The 16383-nt window shown below is 42.8% G+C and overlaps 1 protein-coding gene across 1 annotated transcript in view; it reads right to left on the minus strand.

The window, feature by feature from the left end:
• Positions 1-3214: 3214 nt before the first annotated feature.
• Positions 3215-16383, minus strand: part of LOC140189188 (uncharacterized) — a 65510-nt gene continuing 52341 nt past the window's right edge. The window contains exon 2 of the mRNA XM_072245884.1: positions 3215-9831. Within this exon, the coding sequence (XP_072101985.1) occupies positions 6266-9831 (3566 nt within the window). The 3' untranslated portion in view covers positions 3215-6265. The remainder of the gene's footprint in view (positions 9832-16383) is intronic.

Genomic DNA, 16383 nt, shown 5'->3' on the forward strand with positions numbered 1-16383 from the left:
AGTAATGTATCCCTGGATGCTAAGGGAATCAAGGGAGGATATTGTTGGGGTTTTCAAGGAGATATTTCGCCAAGGCAAGGCACCAGAAGACCAGAGGATAACTTGCGACTTCTCCTTGTTCAGAGGGATAACCCTGAGAACTGCAGGCCGGTGAGCCTTACAGCAGTGACAGTGTTTACGCTCACTTGGACGGGCAGGGAATGAAGTCAGCACAGTTCTATGCCGGCGATCATGTCAGAAGATATGGTTCATACGGGCCTCAGGAAAGCTCTTGACACAAGAGATCCAAGGTATTTATTTAGTTAGAGCAGGGGTTCCCAACATTTTTATTGCATTATCTGAGCAGTCCCTGGTCACCAGGTCAGGAACCCTTGACTTAGGGAAAAAGAAAATACCAGGCCCTTTGACCCACACAGCCCAGTGACTCACCGATTTAACCCCAGCCTAATAAAATGACCAATTAACCTACTAACCAGTAGTTCTCTGGACTGTGCGAGGAAAGCAACACACACACACACACACGGGGAAAGAATGCACAAACCTGCTTAGGGGGCGCTGGGATTGAAAACTGAACTCTGATGCCGCAAACTTAACGGCACAGCGCAAAACAATGTGCTACCGTAGCACCTAGATTGTTGGCAAACTGCATCCAAAATTGGCTCAGTGATGGGAGGCAGAGGTGTTACACACCTCCAGCCTGAAGAGCAAGCAGTGAGCTGCAGGGATTGATGCTGGCCCATTGTATACGTCAATGAATCAGACAGGGAAGTAGGTCGTCTGATTAGTATGTTTGCTGATGATACAATATCTTAAACTTCTGGGAGTCAACATCTCTGAGGATCTGCCATGATGCAATTGCAAAGACAGCGGCCATACTTCATTAGGAGTTTTGGTATTTCACCAAAGGCACTCACTACTTTCTGCAGATGTACAGTGGAGAGCATTCTGACTGTTTGCAACAGCATCGGGTATGGAGGGGCCACTGCACAGCACTGGAAAAAGCTGCAAACTCAGCCAGCTCCATCATGGGCACCAGCCTCCCCAGCATCGAGGACACCTTCAAAAGGCGATGCCTCAAAAAGGCAGCATCTGTTATTGAGGACCCCCACCACCAAGGACATGCCCTCTCCTCATTGCTACCACAGTAGCTCACACAAAATGCTGGAGGAACTCAGCAGGTCAGGCAGCATCAATGAAAATTAATAAACAGTTGATGCTGACTTTGGCGTCGGAGAGGCCTGGCTTGGAGATTTGTGAGCAGTTTTAGGCCCTTTATTTAAGAAAGGATGTGCTGAGAGGGTTCGGAGAAGGTTCATGAGAATGAAAGGGTTATTGTATGAGCAGTGGTTGAAGGTTCTGGGCCTGCAGGTGCTGGAATTTAAAAAAAGGAGAGAAGATCTCACTGAAACCTACCTAATGCTGAAAGGCCTAGATAGTGAATGTGAAGAGAATGTTTCCTTTGGTAGGGGAATTTAAATATTAAAACCAAATCTGTTCTATGAACTGGAAAGGCTTTACAATATAAATCGTCAATTTTTGTTTTATTGATCTGTGTAGTGTGTGTGTTGCAACGTGGGAATTTTTCAATTGTTAAATTTACAAGTTGCACTCATCTTCATTCTAGCTGCAAATTTGCACAATAAGGGGTTCCTCTACTTGGGCAGTGAAGATGCTGGATTTAAAGATATGATATCACTTGTTTCCTCAACACAATGTGATTTGAATGGAGACATTAATCATCGAGCTGAGATTTGATAGGGGCATACAAAATTATGAGGGGTATAGATAGGATAAATACAAGCAGACTTTTTCCACGGAGGTTGGATGAGACTAGAAGTAGAGGTCATGGTTAAAGGAGAACATGAGGGGAAGCTTGAGTGTATGGAATGAGCTGCCAGTGGATGAGGGGTTTCTGTGCTACAAGCTCTATAACTACTGAATCTGTCAATAGATCTGCTTTAACGGCATTCATTTCTATCTCTACTCTCCTTTGCTTTCTGTATCCATGGATAGGACTTCAGCAGGAAGAATCCTCCTAAATCACTGTCCCTCCTCTGGCTGAACTATCTGCATTTTTGATTAATTTAAGCTCCTGATTAATAACTCCAAAGTGAATGAAATCAGTTTTCCCCAAATCCTTGAATTCTATTCCACAAAAATGGCCCTTTTTAACCCAAGTTCTCTGATGAGCCATTTCTGTGCTGTACAACTTGTAAAATTTAACTAGACTTATTTATTTATGTTTTATTTAGAGACAAGGCGCAGAATAGGCCCCAAATGGCCCAACGAGCCACACTGCCCAGCAACCTCCATATTTAACCCTAGCCTAACCACAGGACAATTTACAATGACCAATTAACCTACTAACTGGTAGGTGTAGGAATCCATGCGGTCACAGGTAGGTGGAAGGAAGGGCACGCGGTCATGGGGAGAATGTACAAACACCTTGCAGAGGACGTCACAACTGAACCCTGAAGTCTGATAACCTGAGCTGCGATAGTGTTGTGCTAACCGCTATGCTACTGTGGCGCCCCCTAATGACAATAATCACAGCCAGAAATATGGTTTTTGCAACTGCATTAATCGATCTACCTAGGTTTCTAACAATTTGGAAATAAGAGCAAGAGTACAAATATTGTTTGTGAACTTTAAGTTCAATTGGCTTGTGAAGAAATTTAGTTTCCAGAACTGTGATCTGCAGTATCTATAATCTGCCCAAGTTAACTAATAAGAAAATGCAGTTATCTTTTTTTAAATAAAAAATACTAATTATGAATAGGTCTCGGCTCTCTTTATTCCTTTCTATAGGTGTGCCTGAGCTGCTGCGTTCCTCCAGCAGTTTGTGTATATTATTATGAATGTGATTATATGTTGGCTATTTTCCCTCCTGGGTACTTTCAGCATTTTGCAAAGTAATCACAATCAGTAACATTGTTGTAGGTTTCAATGAGGGAAAAAAATATTTTGCTAAGTTTGACAGTCTCAATATGTATCAGTGTTACTGTGATGCATCATGAAGTGCTTAGAACCGTTGATGGAAGCTAACTCAAAGGAAGGGAAAAACTGGACTGACAGAACAACAAAATTTAAGAAAATCTATTTCTTTCAGAGTTACAGGAAGTTAAAAAGTGGCATTAAAATTTCATGTTGAATAAAATTTGTATAATTATTAAATAAGGTTCTTGGTGAGTGAACAAGTGAAACTTTACAGCCTCTTCCCCTGCACCATGAACCCACTGAACCCACGGACACTACCTCATTGTTTGTTTTGCTCTCTTTGTGCACTACTTATTTAACTTAATGTGTATTTCTTACTGTATTTTATAATTTTTTTAAATATGTACTGCTGCTGCTAAACAAATTTCATGACACATGCCAGTGATATCAAACCTGATTCTGATTAACTGACTAAAGCATTATTTTGCTAACTTTTGACATATTCAACCAGTGCTTCCAAAGTATTTCAAATTTCATTTTATTTAAATAATTTTATGTTACCCAAGCCTGTGTATTGGCACTGCTGAGACGACAGGTCATAGATCTTCAGCACATGGTTTGATAATATTCCTGCTGAGATATTACAGTTAGTTGCCTTTTTTATTTAGAGATATGGTGCAGATCAGACCCTTCAGGCACTACGAGCTACACTGCACAGAAACCCTAGCCTAATCATAGGACAATTTACAATGGCCAATTAATCTACTAACTCGTACATCTTTGGACTGTGGAATCTGAAGCACCCGGCTGAAACCAACACATTCATGGGGAGAATGTACGAGACAGTACCAGAATTGAACTCTGAACCCCAGTACATCCCGAACTGTAACATTGTCACACTAACCACTGAGCTAGCGTGGCACCCATTTAACACTGAGTAAAGTTAATCACGTAGAAAATAAGATTGTATTTCCTTTTAAGAAAGGTATGAGAATTGTGGTTCCCCCAGGCATAATTCCAAAAGCAAAGAGCTTGTCACATGTGAGGGAAATAAGTTTATTCATTCATTGCTTTGATATCCAAACATTGTTGACATTGCCATTCTTACTGACCCTTAAGCCTAAGATGACCCTGACTGACCCATGGTGAACTGGAGTCCACTTGCACTGATGAACCTGACTCACCACCATCTCAAATCAAGGACAGACCGATTAGGATTCAACCTTGATTTGACAAATCTGAAAATTCTAGAACTGCTCAGGTCAAGTAGTCTCTCCAAAGTAATAACTAATTAAGTCAAGTCGATGTGACCCAGATCTGACATATATAGATTTGACAAGTGGTTAGAGGTGACACAGGACATTTTGTACTCTTCTAGTATCAAACCAGCTCTTCACCTTTGCCTTGGATGCACTGGCTCCAAATCTGAATGGTCAGCACCTTTGGACAGAGCTTGCTTCAACATTCAACTGGGAAAATGAAATCCTAACTCCGCCATGGACAGTCCCAAGCCTGACTGCAAGAGGAGGAAGGTTGGGCATGGGACTAGCAACTCCATCCCATAAAAAGCTGGAGATGCAGAAATGCCAAAAGACCTCACCCCTGGGAGAGGAAGGATTTTCAGTGGGCTACACCTTGAAAGACTAAAAGAGTGGCCCAGGACAGCGGACTTTGGTGAGGTGAGCTGCTGTCAGCAGCCTATGCCCCAGTTGGAGTGATGTGCTTAAGAAGAAGAAATAAAATCTTGCCTTTATAGATCCAGTTGACACACTGTTCATGTCGAGAGTGTTATGGAGATACACCATACCTGAGATATTTACACATATCCAGTTACAAAGTAGGTGACTGGGACGTTTTGAACACATTACCCAAAAATGACATTAAGTACCTGTGCTTGCTGCCAGAGAACTTGTTCAGTTTATTCCAAGACCATTCAAACCTAAAATGTAATCTGCTTCCAGTTTAACAGTCACCTTGCTTTCTGCAGTGTTGCAGCAACCAAGTTTGGAGTTTCAAATCGGCAGACCACATCATTTCCCACAATGGTGGGATGTTGCACATCACAGTGATATTCCACTAAAGAGAAACCCTGCACTACAACTAGATCAAGCGGGTTTTCTGGTCTCATTCTCTGAAGTAGATATCCCACTTCTGGTGAAGTCAGAATGAAACTAGAGTTGTTCAAGTTCTATTACGACCAAGGCTGGATCCACTTTTAGGGAATTAAATCCACATTGGCTAATTCAGGGGCTTCCAACCTTTTGTGTGCCATTGACCCCCTACCATTAATCAAGGAGTCCGTGAGCCTCAGGTCGGCAACCCCCTGGGATAATTGGTTATATTTATAATTCACAGGGAAGTTTTAAAGGAAGTATCAATGACACAATCAGAACAGATCAAGTGGATCAATGAACTTATATGTTGTTTGGTAGAGTAACAGATTGAGATGAAATTCAGAAACACAGAATAACGAATTTTCTCTGATTGTTACTAAATATATAAATTATCAAAAAAAAATCACAACCCATGCTTTAGTATTTAATGTGATTGAACACAGCTCAAATTTAAACTAAATCAACAACCCCAGTGTAAAGCTACTGTAGGATTCCTGGGAAGCCAAAAGAAAATTGCTCAGCCCCACAAGGAAATTAAATTCAAGGACAGCTTTGTCTACATAGCTGTTCAGCGATCACTGCTAGATTATGGATCTGCAGTCACTCTTATCTGCTAATGTACATTCAGTTGGTTATTTACCTGTTAATGCCTATTTACATCATCTTAAACTTAAAGCAATGATGTGGATGGAAAAAAAATCAGCTTCCCTCCTGGACCCATATGCCCAAATTTAACAACAGTATGAATGCTATTATACTTTTTCTTGTTTTAATATAACCAATCACTTTGAGTAAAATTCCTCCTCATAGAGCAACTTAAGTTTGATAGTTGTCTGAAAGTTTGGCCTCTGATTTTCACCTTCTTAATTGGAATTTACCAAAAAGCAAAACAGGTGTACACCCCAAAGAGACCTTCTGGGAAAACTTCACTGTGCTATGTTCAAACAGAACTTATGTTCACAAATGCATTTTTAAGATTTACAGTGATTTCAAGTATCGTTGTAAAGCTCTCCCCAATGTTTGTTTTTCCCTATTTAGGCCCATTAGCCTCTGTAATTGCTGGCACTGAAGAGGCGTGAGTGCCCGCACATGGCCATCACTGGGAGAAGTGACAGGTTCTACATCAGTGCTCTAAGATTCTGAATGCTGCCCATCACAACAATTTAACTTGTTGAACCGTGGGCTCGTTGACCTTTCCAACGCAAGATTTCCCTTTATTCTACGGTCGGATTTTGACTTGTGTGAACCCTGGTATGTCGTTTGAGGTTAGTCATGGAAGCACATGAATAGTTGCACTGCTCACACTGGAAGGTTTCACTCTGGAGATGGTTCCTCATGTGTCGCTTCAGATTGCCCATCTGGGCAGAGACGTAGTTACACTGTGAACATTTATATGGCCTCTTATAGTTGTGTATATTCATGTGTCTTATGAGGTTGCTCTGATACTGAGAGGCAAAGCTACACAACTTGCAAGTGAAGACTTTCTGTTCTTTGCTAATGCTACTTTCACTCTCCCCCTCCTGCTTTATCTCCGCACTCGCCTCGTGACTCTGCTTGTGGAGCTTAAGGGCCACTCTGCTCTCACACACAAACTTGCACTGGGTGCACTGGAAGGACTTCTTTTCTGTGTGTGTTTGAAGGTGCCGCCTAACGTTGACCATCTGGGTGGAAGCATAATCGCACTGAGTACACTTAAAGGGTTTTTCTCCTCTGTGACTCCTGATGTGTCTGTTGAGGTTTCCCAGCTCGGTACTTTTGTAAAAGCACTGAGAGCATTTATACTGCCTCTTCCATTTCAAATTTCTACAGCTGGGCCACTTGTCATCATTTTCAAGGCGTTCTTCCTGCGAGCAGGGATCATCTTCGCTCTCCGTTTTTATGCTCTTTTGGAAAAGTTCAAACGTATTGGATGAGGAGGAATCAGTTTGGTCAGACGCTTGCTTGATATGGGTCTGTAAGTGCCTCTTCAAGTTTGCAAAGTTAATTGAAGCATAGCTGCACTTTTTACATTTATATGGCTTTATACCCAAGTGAATCTGGATGTGACGCTTGAAATTGCCACTTTGCTTGGTGCTGTAGTTGCAATGAGAACACTGGTATTCACTATTGCTAGTGCTGAGAGTTTTCATGTGCGTTTTCATGTGCATTATGAAATGGTTAGGGTACTGGGTAACAAAATTGCACGACTTACACGAGAAAATGTTTCCACTATCTTTACCTGTATGTACCTCAGCGGAAGGGGTCTGGGGATCATTGCGTACGGAGTCCATGTTGTGTGTTTTAATGTGCCTCATTAGGTCATCTGGGTACTGGGTAATGAAGTCACACAGGTTGCAAGAGAAATCTTTCGGGGCAGGTTCGCTCTTGCTTTCCTCCTGGTGCTCTGATGCCATGTCATTGCTCAGGTGACTCTGTACGTGCGCTTTCCAGCTCGTCGCACTGCTGCTACAGTAAGTGCACCAGTCACACTTAAAGGGCTTTATATCTGGCCCATTCCTTTGGGCCCCCTCTACCTTCTCGGTCACATCCACGTGAGTTTTCACGTGCCTCGCAAGGATACTGGGATACCGTGCTTTAAAATCGCACAGCTCACAAGGAAAGGATTTCTCGGATTTTGCTAAGCTGCTGCCTTCACCTTCGTCTGGCGAGGCCTTCTCCAAGTGCGTTTGTTTGTGCCGCTTCAGATTCTCCATTCGGCTACAGGTGTAACTACACTCGTCGCACTGGAAGGGCTTTTCCCCGGTGTGGATCAATATGTGCCGCTTGAGATTACCCTGCTGCACTGTGGCGTATGAACAGTAGTGGCACTTGTACGGCTTTTCTGCATTGTGAGTTTTCATGTGCCTCATGAGATGACCTGGATACTCTGAGACAAAACTACACAGCTTACAGGTATAGAGCTCCTGAGGCTTCTCACTCCCCTCCCACGCCAGTGACTCTTTCTTGATGTGACCCTCCTTATGGTCCCTGAGCTCCTCTGCACTGGCGCACGTACAGTAGCAGATGCCGCACTTGAAGGACTTTGGCCGCGTGTGTGTTAACAGGTGCCGCTTGAGGTTTCCAGACTGGTGAGACGCGTACTCGCATTGGTCGCACTTGAAGGGTTTTTCTCCCAGGTGAATGCGCAGGTGTCTCTGGAGATTCCCCGATAAGGACGACACGTAATTACAGTACGTACACTTATAAGGCTTCTTCTCCCCACTTGCGCTGTTGGTTGTGTGCTCTTGTTGATGTTGCTTAAGTTCCGTCAAGTTACCACAGACACAGTCACACAAGCGGCACTTGAGTGACCTTTTGTGCATATGAGTTTGTCTGTGCCTCTTGAGGTGCCCAGACTGATAGGTTGCATAGTCACACTGGTCACATTTAAAGGGTTTCTCTCCAAGATGAATTCGGGTGTGCCTTTGGAGATTCCCCAGTAATAACGACGTATAATCACAATATGAACATTTGTAAGGCTTTTTATCCCCGGTGCCTGTTTGGGCTGGCTCGGTTGAGACTGGATTGCTGGTACTTTGCTTGCTCACTGGAGGTTTCTCCTCATCTCGTGACAGCTTGTCCTTAACGTGAATCTGTCTGTGCTGCCTCAAATCAATCACATTACTGCAGACGTAGCTGCAATGGCGACAGTTGAGCATCTTCTCACGCGTGTGTGTCAGCAGGTGACGTTTGAGGTTTCCCATCTGACAAGAAGAATAACTGCATTTGTCACACTTAAAGGGCTTTTCCCCCAGATGGATGCGCGTGTGCCGCTGCAAGTTCCCCAGCAGCGGCGAGGCATAGCTGCAATACAAACATTTATAAGGCTTGTCCTCACTAATTTCCTTCACCTCGACTGTGTCTGCTTGTGGGCTGTCCATTAACCCTTTGTCATCTTTGTGGTTTTGCTTGTGCCTCATTAAATCAGCCATACTTTCCCCTTCGTACTCACACTGTCCGCATTTGAAGCACTTTTTCCTCGAGTGTGTCAGCATGTGCCGTTTGAGATTACCCATCTGGACGGAAGCATAGTCACACTGGTTACACATGAATGACTTCTTCTGGGTGTGGATTAGCTTGTGTCGTTTCAGGTTCCCTGACTGGCCGGTCGCATAGTAACACTGGTCGCATTTGAAGGGCTTTTCTCCAAGGTGAATGCGGATATGGCGCTGTAGATTCCCCATTAGTGATGATGTGTAGTTGCAATACGAGCAGTTGTAAAATTTCTTCTCTCCTCCCACGGCGGCAGAGGTATTACCTGCTTGCAAGGACACAGGTTTCCCCGAGACTGCGCCGCTCTTTATTTCCATTGAAGGCTGGTTCGCGTGCCGAGCTGGAGCTATCGTATGATTGCAGGCAACGTGACAGCCAGTGCACTCGACTGGCCGTTCCTGGGACTGGTCAGGTTCTTCGACACACTGTGATGCCTTCTGGCCTTCGTGAATCAGGAAATGATGCTTCAATTTGTCCGCCTGCTCAGCAGTGTAACTGCAGTACGAACATTTGTACAGTTCCTCATCACCCGGTACTTTGGTTTGGCTGAGACTTTCACAGTACAAGGAAGATTCCTCAAGACTACAGTCTTCTTCCAGTGTAACTTCCATGCTGGCTTCCAGATGACTCTGACTGACAAAGCCGTTTGTCTGGGGAAAGGGGGCATCGCGATGGGAAACACTGGGTGGCCTGGCAGTAGATTCCGCTTGGGCAGCTGTCTGGAAATCCTTTTCAACCTTGAGTCTTTTGCAGCTTGGGGGAAGATCACCATTGTCACCTGCATCAGCAAACTCCAAGCCACCAGAACCTGCAAACAGAAACCAATAGACACAATTTACCAGATGCTGCCAGCCAGCAAGCACAAACAAGATTTGGCATGTACAGTCGGCCCTCTGTATCCGCGGATTCAACCGACCGCGGATCGGAATCGGGAAAAAAAAAACCTGGAAGTTCTCTCTCTTTCTTCTTATTCCCTAAACAATACAGTGTAACAACTATTTACATAGCATTTCCAATGTATAGGTTTCCCCCGCTATCCGAAAGTAAAGCGAAGAAGCAATTACCATTAATGTATATGGGAAAAATTTTTGAGTGTTCCCAGACCCAAAAAATAACCTACCAAATCATACCAAATAACACATAAAACCTAAAATAACACTAACATATAGTAAAAGCAGGAATTATATGATAAATACACAGCCTATATCAAGGAGAAATAATGCATGTACAGTACATTGTAGTTTCACTTACCAAAATCGGGAAGACAGTGAGCACACTGGAAGGTTCGTGCATTTTTCTATCATACAGTTCTTTGCAAACACTCAAAACATCCTGCAAACCTGCCCTAAACCTACGTGCCCTTTCAAAATTAAAGTCATACTTTTCTGCAATCATTGCAGCACTGTCAATCGTAGCGAAAATCTCACGCAGTTCAAAGCTATGGCGGCTTGATGCTGAGTGTTTGTTTTGCTGACAGCAAAACAAACACTGAACGCTATTTTGGCTTTTCGCCACTGTCACTGCTCGGGGTTCGTAGAACAGCTACGATGGTTGCGTCTGTACTGAACATGTACAGACTTTTTTTTCTTGTCAGTATTCCCTAAACAATACAGGATAACAAGTATTTACATAGCATTTACATTGTATTAGGTATTATAAGTAATCTAGAGATGAGTTAAAGTATACCGGAGAATGTGCGTAGGTTATATGCAAATACTACGCCATTTTATATACAAGACTTGAGCATCCGCGGAATTTGGTATCCGCGGGGGGTCCCAGAACCAAACCCCCGCGGATACGGAGGGCTGACTGTACTTTAAAACGAACACTTTAAATACATTTTAAAACAGCTTCACTTTCAAGGCCTCTACAACTCATGTTCTCAGCAGTATTTATTTAAATTTGCACAATTGTTTGCCTTGCACATTGGTGCTTTGTCAGTCTTTATGAAGAGCTTTTCATAAATTCCATTTAATTCTTTATTTTCTTGTAAATGCCTGCAAGAAAATGAATCTCAAGGTAGTATATAAAATCACAAGACATAGGAGCAAAACTAGGCCATTCAGCCCATCGAGTCAGCCCTGTCATTCCATCATGGCTGATTTATCATTCCTCTCAACCCATTATATCTCAAACCCAATTTGATAATAAATTTACTTTGATTTTGCCATTCTGTTAATAGACCTGGAAGTTAAGGTGAGCAGCAATCACAAAGCAGAGCATCTTATACATCAACAGAGCACTGGGATTTTTCCAAATTTTGATTCTTTTGAAAGGATTACCAGTATGTCTGGTTTGAAGCAGTGCATTAAACAAACTGAACCCATAAAAATACTGATTAAGGAAAACCTAACTGATAAGCTATACAGAAAAGTCACACAGGTCTTAGTGCCATATCAAAAGATTGTGCTCTCTCATTCGATTTGAATTCAAACAAGAGGGAGAGAATTGGAAAAAAAAACTTTCATTCTGTACCCCAACAAATTGAAGTTCACAAGTTAGTAAAGAATTGTTTCAAGTATTTTTATCCTAAGAGTTGAAAGATCATTCCTATTGCCCAGAAATAATTTTAATAATAACAACTACTTTAATTATGGAGCACTTTTCATAGATGATGTAGTTCAAAGTGCTTTACAATGGAATAAAGTACAAATATAAAAATAAAATAAAAAATAAAAATAAACATGAAAATAAAAGACACAAAGCTGTTTGTTACAAGCAAGGTTAAATAAATAGGTTTTGAGTTGGCGTTTAAATTTATCAACCGAGTCTGCATTTCTTATAGTTTCAGGTATTGGATTCCACAGTTTAGGAGCGCAGTTCAAAAAAGCTGACCTGCCAAATATCTTATGAGGGAGATTGTTTAAATTTAAGAGACTGTTGGAAGAAGATCTAAGAGGTTGAGCAGCATTATAAAACGAAAGCGATCCTGTGATGAACTCCAGTCCCAGATCAGAGTTCTGGAGGAAATAGGAGAGCTACTTAATGAATACTTTACTTCAGCATTCACTATGGAAAAGGATCTTGTGATGACTTGCAGCAGACTGAAAAGCTTGAGCATGTAGATATTAAGAAAGAGGATATGCTGGAGCTTTTGGAAAGCATCAAGTTGGATAAATCGCCGGGACCGGATGAGATGTACCCCAGGCTACTGTGGGAGGCAGGGAAGGAGACTGCTGAGCCTCTGGCGGTGATCTAGGCATCATCAATGGGGACGGGAGAGGTTCCGGAGGATTGGATGTTGTTCCGGCAGATGTTGTTCCTTTATTCAAGAAAGGGAGTAGAGATAGCCCAGGAAATTATAGACCAGTGAGTCTTACTTCAGTGGTTGGTAAATTGATGGAGAAGATCCTGAGAGGCAGAATTTACGAACATTTGGAGAGGTATAATATGATTAGGAAAAGTCAGCATGGCTTTGTCAAGGGCAGGTCATGCCTTATGAGCCTGATTGAATCTTTTGAGGATGTGACTAAACGCATTGATGATGGAAGAGCAGTAGATGTTGTGTATACGGATTTCAGCAAAGCATTTGATAAGGTACCCCATGCAAGGCTTATTGAGAAAGTAAGGAGGCATGGGATCCAAGGGGACATTGCTTTGTGGATCCAGAACTGGCTTGCCCACAGAAGGCAAAGAGTGGTTGTATACGGGTCATATCCTGCATGGAGGCTGGTGACCAGTGGTGTGCCTCAGGTATCAGTTCTGGAACCCTTACTCTTCGTGATTTTTATAAATGACCTGGATGAAGAAGTGGAGGGATGAGTCAGTAAGTTTGCTGATGACACAAAGGTTGGAGGTGTTGTGGATAGCGTGGAGGGCTGTCAGAGGTTACAGCGGGACAGCGATAGGATGCAAAACTGGGCTGAGAAGTGGCGGATGGAGTTCAACCCAGGTAAGTGTGAAGTGGTTCATTTTGGTAGGTCAAATATGATGGCAGAATATAGTATTAATGGTAAGACTCTTGGTAGTGTGGAGGATCACAGGGATTTCGGAGTCCGAGTCCATAGGACGCTCAAAGCAGCTGTGCAGGTCGACCCTGTGGTTAAGAAGGCATATGGTGTATCGACCTTCATTAATCTTGGAATTGAATTTAGGAGCTGAGGGGTAATGTTGCAGCTATATAGGACCCTGGTCAGATCCCACTTGAAGTACTGTGCTCACTTCTGGTCGCCTCACTACAGAAAGGATGTGGAAAGGGTGCAGAGGAGATTCACAAGGATGTTGCCTGGATTGGGGAGCATGCCTTATGAAAATAGGTTGAGTGAACTCGGCCTTTTTTCCTTGGAGCGACGGAGGATGAGGGGTGACCTGATAGAGGTGTATAAGATGATGAGAGGCATTGATCGTGTGGATAGTCAGAGGCTTTATTCCAGGGCTGAAATAGTTGCCACAAGAGGACACAGGTTTAAGGTACTGGGGAGTAGGTGCAGAGGAGATATCACGGGTAAGTTTTTGTTTTACATGCAAAGAGTGGTGAGTGCGTGGAATTGGCTGCCGGCAACGGTGGTGGAGGTGGATACGATAGGGTCTTTTAAGAGACTTTTGAAAAGGTACATGGAGCTTAGAAAAATAGAGGGCTATGGGTAAGCCTAGTAATTTCTAAGGTAGAGACATGTTCGGCACAACTCTGTGGGCTGAAGAGCCTGTATTGTGCTGTAGGTTTTCTATGTTTCCATCATTAAGAGCTTTAAAAACAAGTGAGAGAACTTTAAAATCAATTCTCAAAGATACAGGCCATAGAAGGAGTGATAGTAGAACTTTCGAACCAAGAATACTTGATATAATTCTTCACTAACATGTGAATTCACCATCTAGTCGACTGAGCAATTTTGGTAGACTGCTGCGTTCAGATGCCATGTTACTGGCATTTCCAGTCCACCATCTGGCGAACAGTTAAGGCAAGGGCAAGTCTGTCCATTAACAAACATTGCATCATTCGCAGAATCATACGGTTAACTGAGCAGGGCAGTGATTACTAAGCAATGCTGCACATTCACTGGACCACAGCCAAGCAGAAAATAAAGTGACTGCTGCTGCCATGTTACCAGAGGAAGATCAGATTGAAACATCAGTGCTGACAGAACAGCAAGCATTGTTGAGTAGAAATCAAATTATATCCACACAGCCCTTTAATGTGTGAAGCATAACAAAAGGCTTTCACTTGCAGTGTGCAAATAAAAAGGTTTTGGTTGTGCAACTTAAGATGCTAGTCAGATCCCTTTTATGAGTTAATGATCCTTTTTGAGCGTGTGTACAAATGATCAGTGTTCACAAGACATAGCAGCAGAATTAGGCCATTCAGCCCATCGGGTCTGCTCCACCATTCCATCATGGCCAATTTATTATCCCTCTAAGCCCCATTCTTCTGCCTTCTCCTCATAACCTTTAACACCTTGACTAATAAGAACCCATCAACCTCCACTTTAAATATACCCAGTGACTTGGCCTTCACAGCCATCTGTGAACTGAATTTCTGCAAATAGGTTTTAAAAGGGGAAAAAAAAATGGCTACGGGTTCACCACATACCAATTAAGGGGGGGGGGCAATAAGAAAGTAAAAGTTGGATAACTTTGCATGGCTCTTATCCAGAAGTTTACTGAGCTCGACACGGTTTACTGAAAAGGACACTGATGTGCACAGTACTGGTTGTAGCGCCTTGCAGCTCCAGCAACCTGGGTTCAATTTCCGCCACCGCCTGTAAGGAGTTTGTATGTTCTCCCCATCACCGCATGGGTTTCCTCCCACATTCCAAAGGTCACATGGGTGTAATCAAGCAGCATGGGCTCACTGGGCCGGAAGTGCATGTACCCATGCAGTATCTCTAAATAAACAAATAAATGCCACAAAATAAATCAGTTTCCTTCGAGCCAGATAGGATGGCAAGAAAGACCAAGTTATGGAGAACTGATCAATAAAACAAAAAATAGACCCCGAGACTCAATTTCCTTCTCCTTTTTTCCTAAAAATTCTTGGGTAAGATGCAATATTTCTTGGAATGATAGTTCTGCAGAGTTAAATATAAAAACTGTAAAAATAATTCAGCTGCAGCCAAGTTTAGCTGTTCAGATCACAGCTGCAATCTACTCAGATTTTTAACCAACACTACTTCAAGTTAGCACAAGAATTCAATCAAGCACACTTTCTTGGACAATTAAATTGTTTGAAAAAGTTTAATTTTAATAAGATCCTCTGATACAAGCAAAGAACAAAAGCTAAATTGAGCTTCAGTCACTGGAAGTAATGCTACTCTGCTGAATTTTATTTTCTATGCTAAACAGTACAATTATTCTGTAAACAGCAAGTAGTCCAGTAATACTACTTGATGTGGATTTAGGCCCAGAGTATTGAAGAATTTAAGCCAAGAAGAAAACTGTTATTTACCTTGAGCACTCAAATATGTGGATTTGTAAAAATCACTCTATAAAGTTATAGAACCGCTATTATAGTCTCCAATTAATACAAAAGAAATCATCTAACACAAGGTCACAAAGTTGCGTGCCAAAGACACCGTGCAAAATATTTGATATCAGATATAAAATAAGGCTGAGCTTTTTTCCACGCGTGACCTGGGTTAGCATGACGTTGTTAAAGTATAGGACTACTCAAAAACCCACCACACTTCACAAACTCAAGCCCAGCTCTATCGTTATTGCCTTATTAGCCGCACGCCTCCGAGGACTAATGATTAAGATTAATGATTTAGATTAAGAGATTAAAAGTAACATTAGCAAATAGTAGGTGTTGTCCGCCAGAGAAAGCAGAGACCACTTTCCTGAACACCTACGCTCTGTCCGCCAGAGAAAGCAGGATCTCCCAGTGGCCACACATTTTAATTCCACATCCCATTCCCATTCTGACATGTCTATCCACGGCCTCTTCTACTGTAAAGATGAAGCCACACTCAGGCTGGAGAAACAACACCTTATATTCCGTCTGGGTAGCCTCCAACCTGATGGCATGAACATCGACTTCTCTAACTTCTGCTAATGCCCCACCTCCCCCTCGTACCCCATCTATTATTTATTTTTATACACACATTCTTTCTCTCACTCTCCTTTTTCTCCCTCTGTCCCTCTGAATATATCCCTTGTCCATCCTCTGGGTTCCCCCCACCCTTGTCTTTCTTCCCGGACCTCCTGCCCCATGATCCTCTCATATCCCTTTTGCCAATCACCTGTCCAGCTCTTGTCTCCATCCCTCCCCCTCCAACTTTCAAATCTCTTACTCACTCTTCCTTCAGTTAGTCCTGACGAAGGGTCTCGGCCTGAAATGTCGACTGCACCTCTTCCTAGAGATGCTGCCTGGCCTGCTGCGTTCACCAGCAACTTTGATGTGTGTTGCTTGAATTTCCAGCATCTG

This window comes from Mobula birostris, chromosome 2 (genome assembly GCF_030028105.1).
Source record: "Mobula birostris isolate sMobBir1 chromosome 2, sMobBir1.hap1, whole genome shotgun sequence".
NCBI lineage: Eukaryota > Metazoa > Chordata > Chondrichthyes > Myliobatiformes > Myliobatidae > Mobula > Mobula birostris.